Source organism: Castor canadensis, chromosome X, assembly GCF_047511655.1.
Source record: "Castor canadensis chromosome X, mCasCan1.hap1v2, whole genome shotgun sequence".
Lineage (NCBI taxonomy): Eukaryota > Metazoa > Chordata > Mammalia > Rodentia > Castoridae > Castor > Castor canadensis.
In genome coordinates this window covers 53011610-53031235 of record NC_133405.1, presented here as the reverse complement: position 1 = coordinate 53031235, position 19626 = coordinate 53011610, and the positions used below count along the sequence as shown (strand labels likewise).

Sequence of the window (19626 nt, the reverse complement as noted above, 5' to 3'; positions counted from 1 at the left end):
CTAATCATGTCATGACATCCCCCACACACCAAAACCTCCAGTGGCTCCCCATTCCACTCAAAATAAAAGCTAAATTCACAATGACCTCTGGGTCACTATAAAATATGGCCCTTGTTAAAGCTCACCTCATCTCCTCCTACTCTTTCACCTGAGCCTCCTTTTAGTTCCTCCAGAAAGCCAGTGACACTCCCATCTTAAAGCCTTTGCAATGGCTACCCTTTTTGCATAGAATCCTATTCCCTCAGACCTCTATGGACAACATGATTGCTTAAGTCTTTGTTCCAGGGTTTCTCAACCCTGGCAATGCTGACATTTGGGGGCATACAATTCTTTGTTAAAGGCAGCTTCCCCAAGTATCGTAATATACTTAATAGTATCTCTGACTCTACCCACTAGCCACCAATAGCACCAGCCCATTCCCAGTGATGTCAAACAAAAATGTCTCCAGGAATTGCCAAAGGTCTCCTGCAGGGCAAAACTGCCCTCAGTTGAGAACCACTAGTTTATTCAAATACCACTTTCTCACTGAAATACAGAGACCCTATTTAAAATTATCACACACCCCCTTCTTCCAACCTCTAGAACTTTTTTTTGGTGGTACTGGGGGTGTTGAACTCAGGGCCTCACACTTGCTGCTTGCTAGGCAGATATTCTATGACTTCAGTCTCATGTTTATGACCAGTACATCCTGGACCACAATCCTATTTACACATCACAAATAGCTGAGATGACAGGCATGTGCCACCATGCCCAGCTATTGGTTGGGATGAGGTCTCACTAACTTTTTCCACAAACAGTGGCCTCAAACTACAATCCTCTCCAACTCTGCCTCCCAAGTAGCTGGGATTGCAGGTGCGAGTCACTGGCACCTGACTAGAATTTCTTATCCTACTTACTATGCTACACTCTTCTAAAGGTACTTATTACCTGTTATCATACTATATAGCTTATTTTTTTTGTGGCACTGAGGTTTGAACTCAGGACTTCATGCTTGCTACGTGGCGCTCTACCACTTGAGCCACTCCACCAGCCCTTTTTTTGTGATGGGTTTTTCAAGATAGGGTCTTGCAAACTATCTGCCCAGGGTTGGCTTTGAACTGTGATCCTCCTGATCTGTGCTTCCTGAGTAGCTAGGATTACAGGCGTGAGCCACCAGTGCTTGATTATTATGTTTATTATTTTTTATGAAAAGCTCTCCCCACTACACTAAAATTTAAGTTCCAAAAGGGAATGGGTATTTTCTTCATTATTATACTCTATGCACCTATGATAGTGCCTTGCACTTGTAAGGGCACAACAGTATTTATTGCATGAATAAATGAAAGAACAAAGATAATGCAAGAGAAGAGAAACCTCAATAAAGTCTTAGAAGTTAGAAAGTAGCTAAGTGACAAGTGACTTACAAAGTGAAGGAAGCTACCTCTGATGGGCCCACAGTGGAGGACAGAGTTAAGTGCCTACAGAGACAAATCTAACGAGACATAACTTACCTGCCCCACACACCCTGAAAAGGCTCATGTGTGAAGGTCAAGACACTCCAGGATGCAGTGATAGAGTAAGGTGCATGGCTAAAATGAGGGTTTGGTTAAAAGTCTAGACACAAAACTGGGAAACACTTCACCCTACAAAGAAATTTCACCTTCCTCTACTGGGAGACAAGAGATTGTTCTCCTCAGGAGAAAATGAACTCACAAAAACTTTGAACCTGGTGATATGAGGCAGAGTGTGGTGAAGGAGGGACAAAGAGCAGGAAGATTCAAGGTAAATCTGTATTACTGGCCCCCTTTCTCCATCTGGTTGCAGAAGGGCAGCAGCCAGGCAGGAGATATGGACATGAGTCTCCAGAGAAAGTGAAAGCCCCAGAGGAAAGATCTCAACAGACAGAAAGGTGTGGACCCCCAACAATCACCAGCAGTATGCCCAAGCATCACAAACCACTCAAGATGAATTGCCAGTCAGTATTTAAGGCCTCACTCTTAAATATGAACAGCAAGGCAAGTGTTATCAGCAATCTGATTACAGTCTTCATGATGAAAGACAATGACCAACATAATAAACAGAAAAAAACTCTGAAGGAAGCAGACAATTCCAAGAACAGGAAGACAGTGGATAGATGATAGATTATAAGAGAAAGAAAGAATTTTACATTACTTTTTTTAAAAGCTAGCATGCCATATAAAAGAAACAGAGGATGGGCCAAGTGGATCAAGCCTGTAATACTAGCTACTTGGGTGGCAGAGATCAGGAAGATCTCTGTTCGAAGCCAGACCAGGCAAAAAAAGTTCACGAGACCCTATCACAACCAATGGATGGGCACACTAGTACACATCTATAATCCCAGCAGAAAAGCACAAGTAGGAGGAGCACGGTCCAGGACAGTCCAGAGAATAAAGCAAGACCCTATCTCAAAAATAAAGCAAAAATGGCTGGGAGCATGGCTCAAATGGTAGAGTACCTGCTTGCAAGTGTGAGGTCCTGAGTTCCAACCCCAGTACTGTCTTCCACCCAAAAAAACAGAGAAGGAAAGGTGTTTGCAAATTTTAAAAAGGATAATAGAAAACTTCATATAAGATATTGGCATTTACTTTAAGAAATTTTCACAAGGGGAAGGGCAGGAGGCAGAGGTAGGAGGATTGTAGTCTGAGGCTAACCTGGAAAAGAGCACAAGACCCTAAAAACGAAAGGACTAGGGGCATGGCTCAAGTGGTAGATCACTTGCCTAACAAGGGCTAGGCCTTAAGTTCAATCCCCAGTACTGCAAAAGAGAGAGAAAGAGAAAGAGAAAAGAAAGTTCACAAAAGACAAAAAGGCAGTAATACAGAAAATAGAGAGAAGAATGAGTACATTATAAAAGCAATCCATGAAACTCAAGATCCACAGAAAGAATACAGAAAATGGGGCAGAGGGAGTAATCAAAGAAATAACACAGGAAAGTTTCCCATTTGAAAGTATTAGTTTTCACAGAGGACTTAAACAACTTAATAACCCAATTAGATCAAAAGGACATCTGCTGAACACTTTATCCAGCAAATACATTGTCAAGGGATGTGGGACATTTCCCAGGCTACTATATGTGAGGCCACAATTCAACTTGTAATATATTCTAAAGATAGACAGCTAAACATGAAGCATCTTTTTGTGGATGAATGGGAAAGCAAAATGTAGTATATCCATATAATGCACTGTTATTTAGCTTAAAAGGGAAGGAAATTCTGCAATACACTACAACATGGATGAAGTCAGAAAACATTACGGATTGTAGGTCACAAAAAAGTCAGTCACAAAAAGAATGGATGATTGCACTTGCATAAGGCACTCACAGTAGTAAAAATCACAGAGACAGAAAGCAGAATAGTGGTTGCCAGGGGTGGGGGGATGAGATAATGGGCCATTACTGTTTAATTTGTACAGAATTTCAGTTTGACATGATGGAAAGAGTTATAAGAGATGGATGACAGCAATGGTTTCACATCATTACAAATGTATTTAATATCACTGAACTGCACACTTAAAAGTGGTTAAGATAATATGTTATGTGTAGTTCACCATAGTAATTCTTTAAAAAATTAAAATTAAATTAAAAAAAGAAAACATTACTTTCCAGATGGACAAGGCCCACCCACAAAGTGCCAATTTCAATGAATTAAAGGCCCACATGGTCATGAAGTTTTAGGAATAAGGATAGGTTTCCTAAAAGCTCCTAGAGAAAGAAGAGGGTCTGTGCACAAAGGATCAAGACTTAGTGGAGCACTTACACTCACACAGCATCGGCGGCCACATGATAAGGAAGCAGGGCCTTCAAATTTATAAAGGCAAATGATTTCAAACCCGGAACTTTAGTTCTAGAAAAACTCTCAGTCATATGGGAAGCTACTGAAAAGTTATTTATAGACATGCAAAGACTAAAAATTTACCTCCTAGGCACCTTCCTCAGGAAGCTAATGGAGATTGTATGCTAGCCAAATGAAAGTGTAAACCGAGAGAAGAAAAGACGACAGGGGATCTGAAGAAACAGGCAGAACAAGACTGGAGCTGCGAGAGCACCAAGATGTTAGCTCTGTGGAAGGTCTGCTGGGGCTAGGATAGCATACTACAGGAAAACAAACCACAGCTTTTGAACACACAGAAAATATTTAATACTTGACAGAGCTTTTAAAGCATCTGGGAAAAAATTGCTATATGCTTATAAAAAACTAAACAAATGAGTTGGGCGCCAGAGGCTCATGTCTGTAATCCTAGCTACTAGGGAGGTACGGATCAGGAGGATCATGGCTGAAGGCCAGCCCAGGCAAATAGTCTGTGAGATCCCATATCAAAAATACAGAGTGGCTCAAGTGGTAGAGTGCCTGCTTAGCAAGCATGAGGCCCTGAGTTCAAACCCCAGTGCTGCCAATAAATAAATAAGGTATTTATAAGGAGGGAAGAAACTAGGTAGAGGAGACAGAGGTAAAAGTCTGACTTCTCTGCATATACCTTTATTCTATACATTTTGCTCCGGAACCATGTAAATATTTTACAAAATTATAATATGAAATTAAATCAAAATGAAAAATAATCAAACAGTAAAATAAAAAACAATGAACCTGTGTATCAAGCATCAACTTAACTACATGGGAATTATTTCAAGACACAATTATTTGACAAAAAGAACTGAGCTCTTTTTGATAATCATCTCTTAGTAATCACAGTTATTATTGTCCTGAAATTATTATATACGTAGTAGGATAGAACAGATGAGTAATTATGTTAATGCTGTCAGGAACTAAAATTTTCATTAAGAAACGAGATATAGCCACATGCTGGTAGTTCGCGCCTGTAATCCTAGCTACTTGAGAGGCTGAGACAGGAGGATCAATGTTTGAGGCCAGGAGTTCATGAGAGTCTATCTCCAAAATAATCAGAGCAAAATGGATTGGAGGTGAGGCTCAAGCAGTAAAGCACCTGCTTTGCAAGCACAAAGCCCTGAGTCCAAACCCCAGTCTCACCTCCCCAAAAAAGAAAGAAACAAGAGATACAAATATAAAAATAAGAGGACTTAGGTAAAAACTCTAATTCTAAGTTTGATTTGGATGAATCAGTATGAACATATGATACAATTGCTCTTTAAAAAATACTTCCTAGCCAGGCATAGTGGCAAACATCGGTAATCCCAGCACTAGGGGACAGAGGACATCATGGAAATTCAATCAGCAAACTCCAGAATGTGAAGATCTCCACAAAAAAAAAATCAACTACTTTCTTCACAAGATAAATTGCAAGGACAAAAAAATTAAGAGAAAGGGGAGATTGCAAATGAAAATACTGAAGAACCATGTTCCATGCAACATGTATACAGTCAGCCCTCCTAAATACAGGCTCTACATCACCAGATTCAACCAAAGGCAGGCGAAGAATGTCCAAAAATTATGCCTGAACATGTACAGACTGGTTTCCTGTCGTCATTCCCTATACAACTCCTTTCATAGCTATTTATTTACTCTTTACATAGCATTTATATTGTATTATGGGCAACCTAGAGATAATCTAAAGTATATGCGAGGAGGGGCTAGCAGTGTGGCTCAAGTGATAGAGTACCTGCCTAGCAAGCATAAGGCCTTAAGTTCAAACCACATCAATGCAAAAAAAAAAAAATGTCAAAGTATATGGGAGGATTATATAGGTGATATGCAAATACTAAACCATTTAATATAAGGGACTTGAGCATCTGTGCATGCTGGATTCTGTGAGGACCTTGGAATCAACCCCTTATAGATACCACAGGATTTACAAGATACCTTGCTGGAGTCCTGATCTGAACAACTAGAAAAATCAAAATATTTGGCCTGGCACAGTGTCTCACACCTATAATCCCAGTTACTTAGGAGGCAGAGATAGGAAGATTGTGCTTCAAGGCTAGTCTGGACAAAAAAAAGGTAGTAAAACCCTATCTCAGAAAACAAGGTGGGAGCTGGCTCAAGTGGTAGAGCACCTGCATAGCAAGCATGAGGCCGTGAGTTCAAACCCCAGCATTACCAAAAAAAAAGTCAAAAATCAATATGAAGAAAAAACAAGCCAGGTGTGGTGGCTCAATCCTATAATCTCAAATATGTGGGAGGATAAGATGGAGGACTGTGATCCAAGGTCAGCCTGGGCAAAAAGCATGAGACTATTTCTGAAAAATAACTAAAACAAAAGGACCAGGGACATGGCTCAATTGGTAGTGTGACTGCCTAGTAAGCACTAGGCCCCGAGTTCAAACCCCAGTACCATCACAAAAACAAAGAGTAGATATTTAAAACTCAAGTGGGAGGCAGACTAAGGTTATCCTATCATCTTAATGAAAAAGAAGTCAGTACCAGTAACAGACATGCAGGTTTAAAAATCTGAGCTCAGTGATATATACATGTAAGATACTATTACTATTACAACCATTATCTGGCCTGGATTGGATTTTAGGTCCAGTACAACTACTACGGGGAGGAGAAATTCATCTGGATGGATGTGAAGGGTAGAAATTCACCCAGGAAAAGCTGGAAGGGCTGGAGACTTGGGTAAGTATTGCAAAGAAGTTAGTATTCATTTATAAAGTACTTACTGTATCAGTCACAGCTGAGTGCTACAGTGCAAAGTTAGATAATCCATAAGTGCTACCTTCACAGTCTAGTGTGGGAAGGACCCACAAACAAAGAAATCTGGTGTATTGGGTGCTATAACATGAGGTCCATAGGAAAACATCCTTAATCAGACTGAGGAGTCAGATACAGTTTTCTGCAGGATCCAATGCCTGAAATTAATCTTAGAGAGTAAGTAGAAGCCAGACAAAGAAAACTGAAGGCATTCTAACAAGATATAGAACGAGACAGCATGGCAAGATAACACTAGCTCAATTACAAATGGAAACAGGAAAGGATGTGGCAGAAGATAAGGCTAGGAATCTTGTCATGAAGGTCCTTAAGTGAAAAGGTAAGGAATTTAAATTTGATTCTAAAAGCTATTGACAACTACTCAACTACTGCAGAAGTTTAAGCAGGGGACATTTGGCAATGTGTTCCCCAGGGGACATGTGGCAATGTCTACAGACATTTTTGGTTATCACAATTAGTGGAACCTAGTGGACAGAGACTAAGCATACTGCTAAACATCCTACAATGGACCACCTGGCCCCCACAACAAAAAAATGATCCAATCTAAAAATATCAATAGGGCAACACTGATTTCTAGAGCACTACATGACAGCCAAGTGAGGATGTTCAGTAGCCTTTTGGAAATGTACCTCCCTCAGCTCAAGAGGGCACTAGAATGCAAATACAAGTTAGGAGCTGTCAATTTAGAAGCAGTGATTCAAGTCACCTGTTATGACTGGGTGGCTTCTCTCATGAATCTATTCAGAAAGAAGAGGGCCAAGGACAGAAGCCTGAAGGACTCCAACATTCACCATGGAAAAGAAGATTAGAAAAAGATCCCATGAGAAAGACTAGGAAGTGGCCAGCATGATAAGAGGAAAATCATCAGAAAATGGTATCCAAAAGCAGTGTTTCAAGAGGAAAATAAGAGTAAGAAGCAATGCCAAAAGAAGAGAAAATTCAAGTAGGGCAAGGAAGTTTCCATTGGACTTGGCAAAATGGAAATTACTGATGACTTGGCAAGACCAATTTTATGAAGTGTTAGGGGCAGAAAAAACAACCATTAGATTTTTGTAAAGATGGGAGATAATTAGTATGCTTATGAGGGGAAAGAGCTGATAGAAGTGGTAAAAGGATAAGGTAAGAAACAGGAGAAAGAGGGTATGTAATGAAGAAGCAAGAATCCTGGGAAGTAGAAGGTAAGTCTAAACAGAAAGAAGGAAAAGCCTTCACCCGGGGGAGAACCAACCACCAATTTCACTGAGGTAGGAGAGAAGGGGGGGGTAAGATTTTGATGATATTTGTAGATTGTAGGAGAAGCAAGTAATGGAGTTCTCATCTAATATCTTTAATTTTCCAATGAAGAACAAGACATGGTCATCTGCCAAAAGCCAGCGTAAACAAGACAAGGCAGGAAATTTAAGGGGAGATAAGAAGTTAGAGCAATCACTGATGGAGACCATGGAGGAAGATTTCTGGAGAATGATCCTACAAAAAGAGCTGTGTCATACTGGGAATTCTGGAGATAAGATGTATCCTATCAGAAAGTAGCATCCCAGTGTCAGAAAACAGAATCATTAGGAGGGTGGGAGCTATCCTTATCTCAACCAGCAAAACCCCTTGTTCCTTCCTATTATTGCTTATACTCTCTCTACAACAAAATTAGAGATAAGGGCAAAATAGTTTCTGCTGGGTATTGAGGGGGGGAGCGGGAGGGGGTGGAGTGGGTGGTAAGGGAGGGGGTGGGGCAGGGGGGAGAAATGAACCAAGCCTTGTATGCACATATGAATAATAAAAGAAAAATGAAAAAAAAAAAAAAAAAGACCTTTCCCAATTACCGGAAAAAAAAAAAAAAAAGAATTAAAAGGGAGCAAGACAGTCCATTAGGAGTCTTGTTCAATCCTCACTGATAAGGCGTTAGCCTTTTGCTGTTAAGTTCCATGAGAACAGGCACCATGTCTACTGACATACTGAGTCACCACAGTAGCCCCAGCTCCTAGCACAGAGTCTGACACATGGTACACACTCGATAAAATGTGGATCCACAAAACACAAGGATATAAAAATGTCTCAGACGGCCAGGCACCAGTGGCTCATATCTGTAATCCTAGCTACTCAGGAGGCAGAGATCTTGAAGACTGCGGTTTGAAGCCAGACCCACGCAAATAGTTTGAGACCCTATCTCAAAAATATCCAACAAAAAACAGGGCTGGTGGACTGGCTCATATGGTGGAGCATCTGCCTAGCAAGCATTAAGGCCCTGACTTCAAACCCCAATACTACAAAAAAAAGTCTCAGAGGTTAATCTCATGATGTAGATATTTTACCACCACGCCTCGTGGTAGTTCTCAATTTTGTTCTGCTGAAAATACAGCCTTCCAAATATTTTAGATACTCAATACCTGCTATAGTGCTCTCAGCAGTACCTCTGTCCTAATACTTCCCTATTATTAAAGTCCTTGGACATCTGACATTTCCAATAATGGATGCAGTTCTGCCTCCTCCTCTCCAACTTCCCTGACATGACACACTGGCAATATTCTCTCCACATTAAGAGGTATATGCTTTAGGGAAGGAGTCATAGCTTAAGTGGTAGAGAGCTTGCTGAGCAAGCACAGGCCCTGGGTTTAATCCTCAGTACCATTTTTTTAAAAAAGGTGTGCTTTCAGTACAGAGCCCTCCTCTCCTCCAGCACCCACAACAGCTCTGATATTAAAATGTCAGGGACACTGCTGTTACATACTACAATGCCCCAGGTAATCTTCAGCCAGCTCTGATTCCTTTTTACCTGAGCCACTTGATCGTGTTTCTCAGGGATGTTTTTCAGATTGTTAGATCGTACACAGACAATGTTCCCATCTATGGAAAGAGAAAGAACTTATATGTTTTTTTTCCCAAAAGGTGATTTAAAAGAAAGTGCCTGGCAACTCACATTTTCTCCTTCAGAGGCATATGTAGATATAAAGAGGCAAAGTGCCTAATTCAAGTGCATGGCCCATTTTTCAGAGAAAACCTAATTGTTTCCTGGTTTAGCCATTAAGCAGCTAATTCCTAATGGAGCTAGTTCTCAATATTTTCTCTCGTATCACAAATGTGCCATATGACAATGTCTGCTTTCTGTTCAGATTTTAAGAGGGAAATAAAATGTAATGGGTTTTGTTTCTCTATTACTGAATAATAGAACACTGACGTCATACACTCATTTAATTCAGTACACGGGGGAAAAAGCCAAATGCCCTAATGAACTGTAGTTTAAGGCATATGGATATTAAACAGTGTGACTAATATAAAATGATGGTGTTTCAAGTGGATTTATTGAAAACGGGCAAACAGAAAACTCAGGAATGGAATCTGGGAATGGATACTGGAATTAACTCTCAGAAAAATGCCACTGATTTCCCTCACCACTACTCACTCCCCCTCCAATTCTTTTGAGTCAGGTTTATCACAAAAATTCTAGTTTTTAGAGCTACGAAAATGTGAACTGGAGAAGGCAATTCTGACAATGAGGGCACTGCTCCCAGTATGAAAAGTAGCACAAATAAGGACGATGATGATGACGATGACGATAATGGTGACCATGAGACAGCACCAGCAAGAACTAACACTTACTAAGTGTTTATGAGGTACCAGGCAAATAGCTTTTAGAAGAAAGGGTGAGGACTGTGATTTCTATCGCTATGTTATAATGACAATGACACCCATCAGAAAGTATCCCCTATCAAACTTGTGATTATTTTCTGTATCCAAGACTTCCGATTCAAACTTGTTTAAGCTCACTATATGTTCCATTTCTGCTAACACTGTTCTCTGCACCATGCCCTTCCCTCTCAGTCCTTGGTTTCTTATTTCTGCTAGTCACAGCCTTCAACTGACCTTTCCACGTTCCCAGGTAGTACCCCACAGTCTTCGGATTGCCATCTGGGCCTCGGTTCACAGAGAAGGTGGACTTATTTCGGTAGCCATTGATGACAGGCTACAGAGGGCAAAAGGATAGGAGGGAGTTATAAACGAAAACAAGGAGAACAACAATAAAGGGAAGGCAGGAATATTCTGTGGATGAGGACAAATGATACTTGTTTGGAAATTAAGGAGTTAGCAAACTTGTTCATCAAGGACTGGAGTTAATAGTTTAGCCTTTGCAGGCCACATGGTCCCTGTCACAACTACTCAACTCTGACACTGTAGCACAAAAGCAGCCAGACAACATATAAACGGGTGAGTTTGGCTGTGTTCAAATAAAATTTTATTTACAGAATCAATCAACAGGTCCAGGCACTGGTGGCTCATGCCTGTAATCCTAGCTACTTGGGAATCTTCAATTCAGAGGATCATGGTTCGAGGCCAGCCAGGGCAAAAAGTTCACAAGACCCATCTCAACCAACACCTGAGCACAATGGTATATGCCTCCCATCCCAAGCTACACAGGAGGCTAAGATTGTGAGGATCACGGTTCCAGGCCACCTCAGGCACAAAAAAGTTCACAAGAACCCTCCCAACAGAAAAAAGCTAAGCATGGTGGTGGACACTTGTTATTCCAGGTACTACAGGAAGCATAAATAACAGGATTATAGTTCAGGCAATTCCAGTCAAAAAGTGAGACCCTATCTCCAAAGAGCTGGAGGTATCGCTCAAGTAATAGAGCACCTGCTTTGCAAGCACAAAGGCCAGAGTTTAAACCTTAATATCACCAAAAAAAAAAACTCAAGCAACAAGATAGATTTGGCCTAAGGGCCATAGTTTGAAGACCCCTGCCATAAAATGAAATTCTGCATCTCTGAAGCCTCATTAGGAAGGTTTCTAAAGCCTTCCTAATCTTTCTAATCTTTCTAAGGAGGTAGTATAGTGATTGGTAAAGTGGTGTCACAACATCAGCCAGCCTTGCATACAATAATTCAGGTACCTCACTATTATCTAAATTTGCATTGAACATATACTATGCATAAGTACTTTCTGGGCACACTCACAACAGATATGAATGTGAATCTCTGTTCTGACACTTTCTAGATGTGTGTCCTGAGTAAATTACTTGTTTTCTCTAAGCCTTAATGTCTTTATCTATAAAATGATAGTATCTACCCCTCAGGGTTACTATAAACAGCAGAATGAGATAATTATGCATGATAATCATCTAGCATAGGGCCTGGTAACCACCGAGTACCCAGTAAATATCAGTTGATATCATTAGTCATCCAGGGGACTTAATAAGGAATAGAGAGGTGGGGGCTTACAGAGGGTATAATAGGATGGAGAAGACAACAGAGACCCTCTGACTGGGGTACAGCTACTGTGCCACAAACTCCGTTGAGCAATTGCAGGTAAGACTCTACTCTTTGCAAAATTTCCTTCTGAGCTTCAAATTTTACCTGCAAAAGAATGAAACAAAGACTTTTGTAGGTTTACCTGAACAAGATAAAAAGGGGGGCTCCCAAGATTCATAGGTCATGGTCTCAGCACATACAGAATCCAGAATGATAACACAGGAAAAAACCTAATAAGGTACAGGAAAAAGGTCAAGAATGAGCTCTGTGTAAGCTCATCCTTTTATCTGACCTTTGCAACTAAACACTTAAGATATATGTCGGACCTGTCCAAAAGAACTTTCTATAATGGCAGTATTCTATGTCTATGCTATGTTCTATGTATACAATAGGTACAGAGTACTTGAAATATGGCTAGTGGGACTGCAGAAGTGAATGTGTAGCCTTATTTAATTGTTTTTGTGGTGCTAGGGATGAAACCTCACGAATGTCAGGCTAGCACTGTACCACTGAGCCATACTCCCAGCTCACAGTTAATTATTAAATCATAATTAACTCAAGAGTCAGCTCTACTACAATGTCACATAAGTGTTCCTACACCACACTATGTAAAGTTGTGCGCGCGTGCACGCGCACACACACACACACACACACACACACACACACACAAAACAACAGAGCTTATTGGAAAAACAGGTCTAGGCACACAACATTCCAAAATTTTACCAGTAACACCCACAGAAAAGATAAGAACTGAATAAAAAAAAGTAGCACCACTCCACACATGTCAAATGGATAAGAATAATAATACTATGATAAGGACAGCACTTTACCCTAAGAATTGAGATTTGCTTGTAGAATCAGATGCTGAAAGGGTCATAGCTTGAGAGTTATTGTGAAGTGGTAAAAATGAGTCAGACAGAACATTCTAACACCAGAGGCAAATGAGTGTGGCCCATAACACACTCAGGGAACTCAGGAAGCCAACAGATGTTTGAAGTGTTTGTGTGTGCATGTATGCATTTTATGTATTCTTACATAGTCCAGTTCAGCTGGTTACAGTTTTCTTCTTTCATCTAGTACTTCTCACTGACAAAAATCATTCCTAGGCAAACATGAAGTCTGCATTATGCTCAAATTGCTTCCTAACATGCCAATCCTTTGGAACAAATTTGTTTTCAAAGCAAACACTGAGGCAGAGTTGACTGTATTTAAATTTAAAAAGCCACGTGTGACTAGTGGCACCCATACTGGAAGGTGCAAGAGCATTGTAACTTACACTCACACAGCTATAAGAATGACAAAAAACCAAGGAACAAAGACAATCAGCATTTGGATCCATGGGTCTAGAGTTTAAAACTGGCTTAAAGTTCAAATTTCAGAGTCATTAGTATAGAGCTTACAGACCTGTGGGGCATCTGGGTAGTAGAACTCTCCAATCAGGCTTGCCATGAGTCTAGCACCATTCCAATGCTGGAGAGAAAGGGAAAGACTTAAGCAGGGCACCTACCTTGAGTTGTTGTTCATAGCTCAGCCTCCAGAGTGGCGTCACAACATCAGCCAGCCTTAAATAAAATTTAGACACTTCATTAATGATCTAATATGCATTGAGCACCTACTATGCTTAAGTACTTCCTGCCATCACTTTCCCTGGTGTTTTATCATTCAAAAGACCCAACTCTCATGCCACAAGGGAGATGAAGTCTGGGAAAAGAGCCCATTTTGGTGGCATCTACTTAACAAAGCAGAACAGATGGGCAAACCTAATATAAGAAAAATCCAGATTTATCAGGTGGTAATTAATCACATTTCAAAAAGCTTCACTATTGGGTTCCTTTAAATAGCTTACCTCCCTAATGCTTTTTAAATATAATTTGATTTAGAAAATACACTTGTTGCACAAAATGAGGCATATCTGTGTTTGTATGACTGCAATGGGACTATTCATTTCTAATCCAACTAATATCATTCTAGATCTCTGGTTTTCAGCATACCTACCATGGACCTTTTTCAGAGGCAAGGTCCTAGTTTAATACCTCTTTTCTGACAAAACACACTCGAAGACAAGGAGAACATTTTCTGCAATCCCAAAGCAGTTCCATCAAAATATTTCAGATGTTCTCAAGTGTGTCCTGTGTACCCTACCTCAAGTATTCCCTTAAATCCTGGCAATACCACATTAATTATGTTAGCAAGAGAGAATCTCAGTAGACCCACAGCTTCAGACTTGCTGGAGAGAAAGACATCAGCCTGGGTGTTACCTTTCCTGCCAGGAACCATTCAATGATTCAAGATAGTTTTGTTTCTTCTGACTTTTTTGTCCTCTTGGATACTTCTTGGCAATCACCTGGGTGAAATTTCCCTTACATGCAGCACTCAAAAAGGGCTGTGACCAATCCAGTGGTTTTCTGGCACACCAGGGAAGAAGTCCTGGTTTGAAGAAACCAATCCTGAAGAAGAGGAATCTCAGGATGTGCATATAGACTCTTCTCTTGATGTCTTCCAAAGCCACACACTATAATTGCCGCTGAAAGATAGACACACAACTTACAAACCTTTGGGTTCATCTACAAACCCTTATGGAACCCCAGCACCCAGCACAGTGCTGGCACAAAATAGACATTCAGTAAAGCAGGCCTCTTGAGCACAAATGAATGAGGGCATGCAAGACTTGGTTTTAGGCTCCCAAAATTAAAAAAGATGAAGAAAATACAGGCTTTGACCTCCAGGAAAGAGTTCAACTTTCTTGATACATTTCTACAGTCAATCTTTTTTTTCCTGTTTTACCCTCCCACCCAACAGCCAATCAATCAACCAATGTTTAGTAAGCATTTACTATGTGGAAGGCACCATATCACACTAGGACTGGAGGGGTTACAAAAGCTATATTCTAATTGAAGAGATCAAATGATGACCCAGGAAAGATGTTAGTAAACAATACAATGTGCTTGGTTCTTGCTGAATGCTTAGGAGGCTTTCCAGAGCAAGCAGACCCAACACTAGTTCTGGCCAAAGGAAATTTGGCCAAGTAGTTCTGTAAGTACAATTTGTAAGATAAAGTGAGAGTTTCGAGTAAAGAGAAGAACAAAGGCCAATGGCTAAGCCTAGAAGGAAGGTAATATTTGGAAAGCAGAAGATGCTGGTAGCTCATGCCAGTAATCCTAGCTACTTAGTTTGTGAGACACCATCTCCAAAATTACCAGAGAAAAATGGGCTGGAGATATGGCTCAAGTGGCAGAGCACCTGCTTTGCAAGCTCAAAGTCCTGAGTTCAAACCCCAGCCCCACCAAAAAAGAAAAAAGAAAAAAAGAAGATGCTGGTGACTCGGAGGAAAATCAGGAGTGTATGGAGCCGTGGAGGTGTGTGTATGGGGGGGTGCCTTTGATGCAGGGACTGACACAGCCAAGAAGTCTACAAAGAAGGCAATGGGGACTGGTAGGCAGCAGGAACAAATGAACACTTTAGAGATTTCAGGAGTGCAAACCCTAGAGTCAACAGACCCGGCCTGAGCTGTCTGTTAGTTGACTCTACCACTTACTAGCTAGGTGGCTTCAGCCAAGTTAACCATTCCTCTGACCTTCCTTTTTTCTCACCTATAAAACAGAAATAAAATAATACCTACCTCCTATAGAGGTTGTGAGAGTTAAATAAAGACAATTAATACAAAGTACTGTTAGGGACTTAGGTCAGTAGTAGAGTGCTTGCCTAGCAAGCATGAGGTCCTGGGTGCAATCACCAGCACCATAATAAGAAAAAGTACTTAGCAGAAGATTAAATAGAGATGACATCTCTTATGCTCTGAGCACAGTGGCTAGCACCTAGCAAAAGTTTTTCAGTGTTAATAACGGTCACGATGTGTTGAAAGACAGTATGGAACTATTCAGATGCTGGTGGCTCACACTTGTAATCCTAGCTACTCAGGAGGTAGAGATCAGGAGGATTACAGTTTGAAGCCAGCTGTAGCTAATAGTCCTCAAGACCCCATCTCCAAAATATTCAGAGCAAAATGGACTGGAGGTGTGGGTCAAGTGATAAGAGTGCCCACCAAGCAAGTGTGAGGCCCTGAGTTCAAACTCCAGTACTACCAAAAAAAAAGACAGTATGGAACTGACCCGGGGGTGGGGGTTGGGGGACAATATCAAAGAAGTTGGCAGAAGGAATAGGGAGTAACTCTGAGACAAAGCTGGAAGAGTTAAAACAGGTGACTCTGAAAACACAGGTAGAGGGCTTCACTTAGGAAAGAGGAAGGAATCCCTCTTCCTCCAACCTAGGGCTCTGTACTTTAGCCATTTACCTTAGAGCTGTCCATTACTCTGTGAGCACCTTTCTTAAATACACAGAACATGTGAATTCATTTGGCCTGACAACCTACTGATCTGCTACGAAGTTACCTTTCAGTCATTGACCTCTCCCTTGGATTTTGTTCCAATGTTAAATCAGAACCTAATTCAGAATAATATATATATATATATTTATATATCCATAAATATATATATCCAAATGCAATGGACTTATTAACAAAGATTCCTCCACAGTACTTTCTACTATTGTTAAATTAGTTTGTCATGATCAACAGGTAACTTAGAGAACGCTGACATGGGTGCTGCGATACTTGGCCAATATGCCACTTTGTATGATTACAAAGTAGTAAAGAAAGTAACTGCCTTAGTGTGTCATCATTTTGTGGGGATTTCAAATTTCTAACAGAATGGATTTAAGCTGGTTCAGAGTTCAAATGTTAATAACAGCCTTCTCCATCCAACTCCCCAGTAAGGGGCAGTAAGTTTCCATAGTTAAGAACATAGGCTTTAAAGGCTATGTATATTAGAAGAGGGACAGGGGAGGGGATGAATTTGAAGACAGCTATCCCACACACCCATGACATTCTAACATTTTTAGCATGTGAGTCCTCTCAGTGGTGACTTGCCACCATGATTGTGGTCCAATTGCCCTGCACTCCAGCAGGAGGGTCCTTGTCCATCTAAGATGTCTCTTCTCCAAATTGGAATTATGGTCTAGTTCAGCGTGCCAACCAGCCATTACTCCTGGTAAAGAGCCTTCCACCCTATTTAGCAATTTCTGTGGCTAAATATACTTTTCAAAGCAGGACAGTAATGAGTCAAGGTGAATTGCATTTCTTTGTTTCTTAATAACAGAGGGGGCATTTATTCACAAAAGACTGTTTTCTTCTTAGTTTTCCTGTTTTAAATAAATACTTGGAGACTGGAAGTGTGGCTCAAATAGTAGAGCGCCTGCCTAGGAATCATGAGCCCCTGAGATCAAACCCCAGTACCACCACCACCAAAAAAAAAAAAAAAAGTTTATATCAAACAAATGCTTGGGGTGTTTTTGTTAGTAAGAGAAAAACGTTGACAAATGCTGTATTCCTGCCTCAGGAATTAATCATCGATTAGAAAGGGCCCCAGAGTCAGTCCTGAGTAACCAGGGCTTCAATGGATAACCTGTCTCCAGTGTTGGGAGAGGTTCTATTCAGACTATATGAAAGATTTCATCCGCGAAGGGATAAGGGTCCTCTTGGAGCAAAATATGCGCCCACTCATAAGGGTCCTGCTCCCTCTTTGATGGCCTGGCCCTCAACAAGATTTATTTGCTAAACCAGAGGGCAGATGGGTTTACTGCTGCTTTCCAGACTGCAAACCACATGCAGTCAGGTCCTTCCTTTCACCACCAGCCCTTCCATTCCCCTTTTCTTTGGGCAAGTTCTGCCCACTCGTGTTTGTCAGGAGGGTTAACAACGAGAAAGGCTGCCCCGGAACGTGGACGGGCTGCAGGACCGGGGGAGGCCAGTAAGTGGGGGAGGGGAGCGAAGGAGTTAGAGCACAGGCCACGCTGGGCTTAACGCGACCTTGCGCTGCCACCATCTGTCCCTTCCCCAGCCCGCCTACCTCCTTAATTCCCCGCCCCACGGGCAGTTCGGCGGAGCGAGTTTTTCTGTACAGCGAGGGTTACTTACCCCTACCCCTTACCTTACCTTCCTAACCAAAAAAGGCCTCTTACAAACCTGCGGCGACAACCCAAAAGACCAGAGGGTGGCCCAGTGTGTTGCCGCGAGGAAAGAGCCACTTCCTGGTACGCAGGGCGCCGCTACGCGCACCGCCCGCCCGCCCCGGCCGCGGCAGTGACCGCAGGACCCCGGGCTCCTCCCCGCGCGGGCGGGCCAGCCGGCTCCGGCGGCTCCTCTCCGGTCCGAGACCACGCCTCCCCACTTTTCGGGGGGTGCTCTTCTCCTGACATCTTCCTCAAAAGTACTCCTGCCCCAATTGCCCTCCCGCTACCTTCTCCAAGTTCTCCGCCCTCCCCTCCCTTCCTCGAGACCCCGCCCACCGCCTGCTCATTCCTCCGCGTCCCATTAGTGGATGCGGAGAAGTCTTGACAGGTATCGTGAAGAAGTTTCACTATGCTGTTACCAGCGGTACCCATCCCAGGGATGCTGCAGCTTAAAGCTTTCAACCCAAAGAATGGTTTTCTAGTGGGTAGAATTGCAGCCATTATGTCTATAAGAGGTTGGCAGATTGAGACGTGGTGTGGTGGGCCAAGATGGCTTCCTGAAATCCTCCTCTTATGAAAATCCCTGTTCTGGACCGTAGAGTTTTTCATTCTTCCTCCTTTTGTTTTGTTTTTTATGACAAGGTAAACCTGTTTTTTTTTTTCATTTTTCCTTTATTATTCATATGTGCATACAAGGCTTGGTTCATTTCTCCCCCCTGCCCCCACCCCCTCCCTTACCACCCACTCCGCCCCCTTAAACCTGGTTTCTTAAGCAGAACCAACTTAAGAGCTAAGAGGAATGCACCCGGAAGAAGCCGTTTAATAGAAGAAAACCAGCTCTAACTGCCAAATAATTTTAATGCATATTATTTCTGAAAACCAATTCAGTAGCCTCTCCGATATCTTTTCCTTGCATCATAATGAGAATGTTTGACAAATTTCTAGAGATTTCGCTTTGTTGTGATTTGGATTGCTGGTAACAAAGTTAAAGAAAAGGTTCTTTTGGTTCTAGCTCTTATTTTAAGAGGTTCCAGGTCTTGTTTTAGGCTATTAAACTCTAAACTTTCAGAGAACAATTTGCTCCTCTTCTTCCTCCACCTCCTCCTTCTCTTCCTCTGTCTCTCCTCTTCCCCTTTCTCCTCAGAAAGAGGCCAGATAGGCTAGTTCATGCACCAACCAAATGTATAAAAGAACTTTGAATGATGTACACGTGTGTGCTGTAAAAAACAAATTGCTTGGGTCCCGTGATCCCACCTACTCAGAGGCGGAGATGGGGAAGGACATGGTTTGAGGTCAGCGTAGGCAAAAAAGTTAGTGAGACCCCTTCTCAATCAACAAGCAGGATGTTGTGGTTCACAACTATAATCCCAGCTATGAGGGTGGTCATAGATAGGAGGATAGTAGTCTGAGCCCCAAACCAGGCCAAAAACAAAAAGCCACAAGACCCTTAGTAAAACATAACTAAAAGCAAAAAAAGGACTGGGACATGCCTCAAGTGGTAGAGCACCTGCCTAGCAAATGTGAGGCCCTGAGTTCAAACCCCAGTACACCAAAAAAAAAGTTGTTTTAATGGAATAAAACTCATAGCAAAGTGAACCTACATGTACTTTTTTGTTGTTTTGTTTTTGAGACAGGATCTTGCTATGTAGCCCAGGCTGGCCTCAAACTCACATTCTCCTGCCTGAGCCTCCCTAGTGCTGGAATTACAGGCGAGCCACCACACCCACCTAGTTTTTATGCTTAATATTAGTTGG

The 19626-nt window shown here is 41.7% G+C and overlaps 1 protein-coding gene across 12 annotated transcripts in view; it reads right to left on the bottom strand.

Moving 5' to 3' along the window:
• Positions 1-18143, bottom strand: part of LOC109700868 (XK-related protein 2) — a 127875-nt gene extending 109732 nt beyond the window's left edge. Inside the window, exons 1-6 of one of the 12 annotated variants that reach the window (XM_074063691.1) lie at positions 17851-18142; positions 14125-14390; positions 13374-13428; positions 11834-11968; positions 10479-10578; positions 9391-9461 (exon numbers count right to left, since the gene is read on the bottom strand). In XM_074063691.1, the coding sequence (XP_073919792.1) occupies positions 9391-9461; positions 10479-10578; positions 11834-11968; positions 13374-13428; positions 14125-14342 (579 nt within the window). In that variant the 5' untranslated portion in view covers positions 14343-14390; positions 17851-18142. Of the gene's footprint in view, positions 1-9390; positions 9462-10478; positions 10579-11833; positions 11969-12005; positions 12094-13373; positions 13429-14124 lie in introns of those variants that run through there. The other 11 variants (XM_074063690.1, XM_074063689.1, XM_074063688.1 and 8 more) reach the window with 11 other exon arrangements.
• Positions 18144-19626: the final 1483 nt, after the last annotated feature.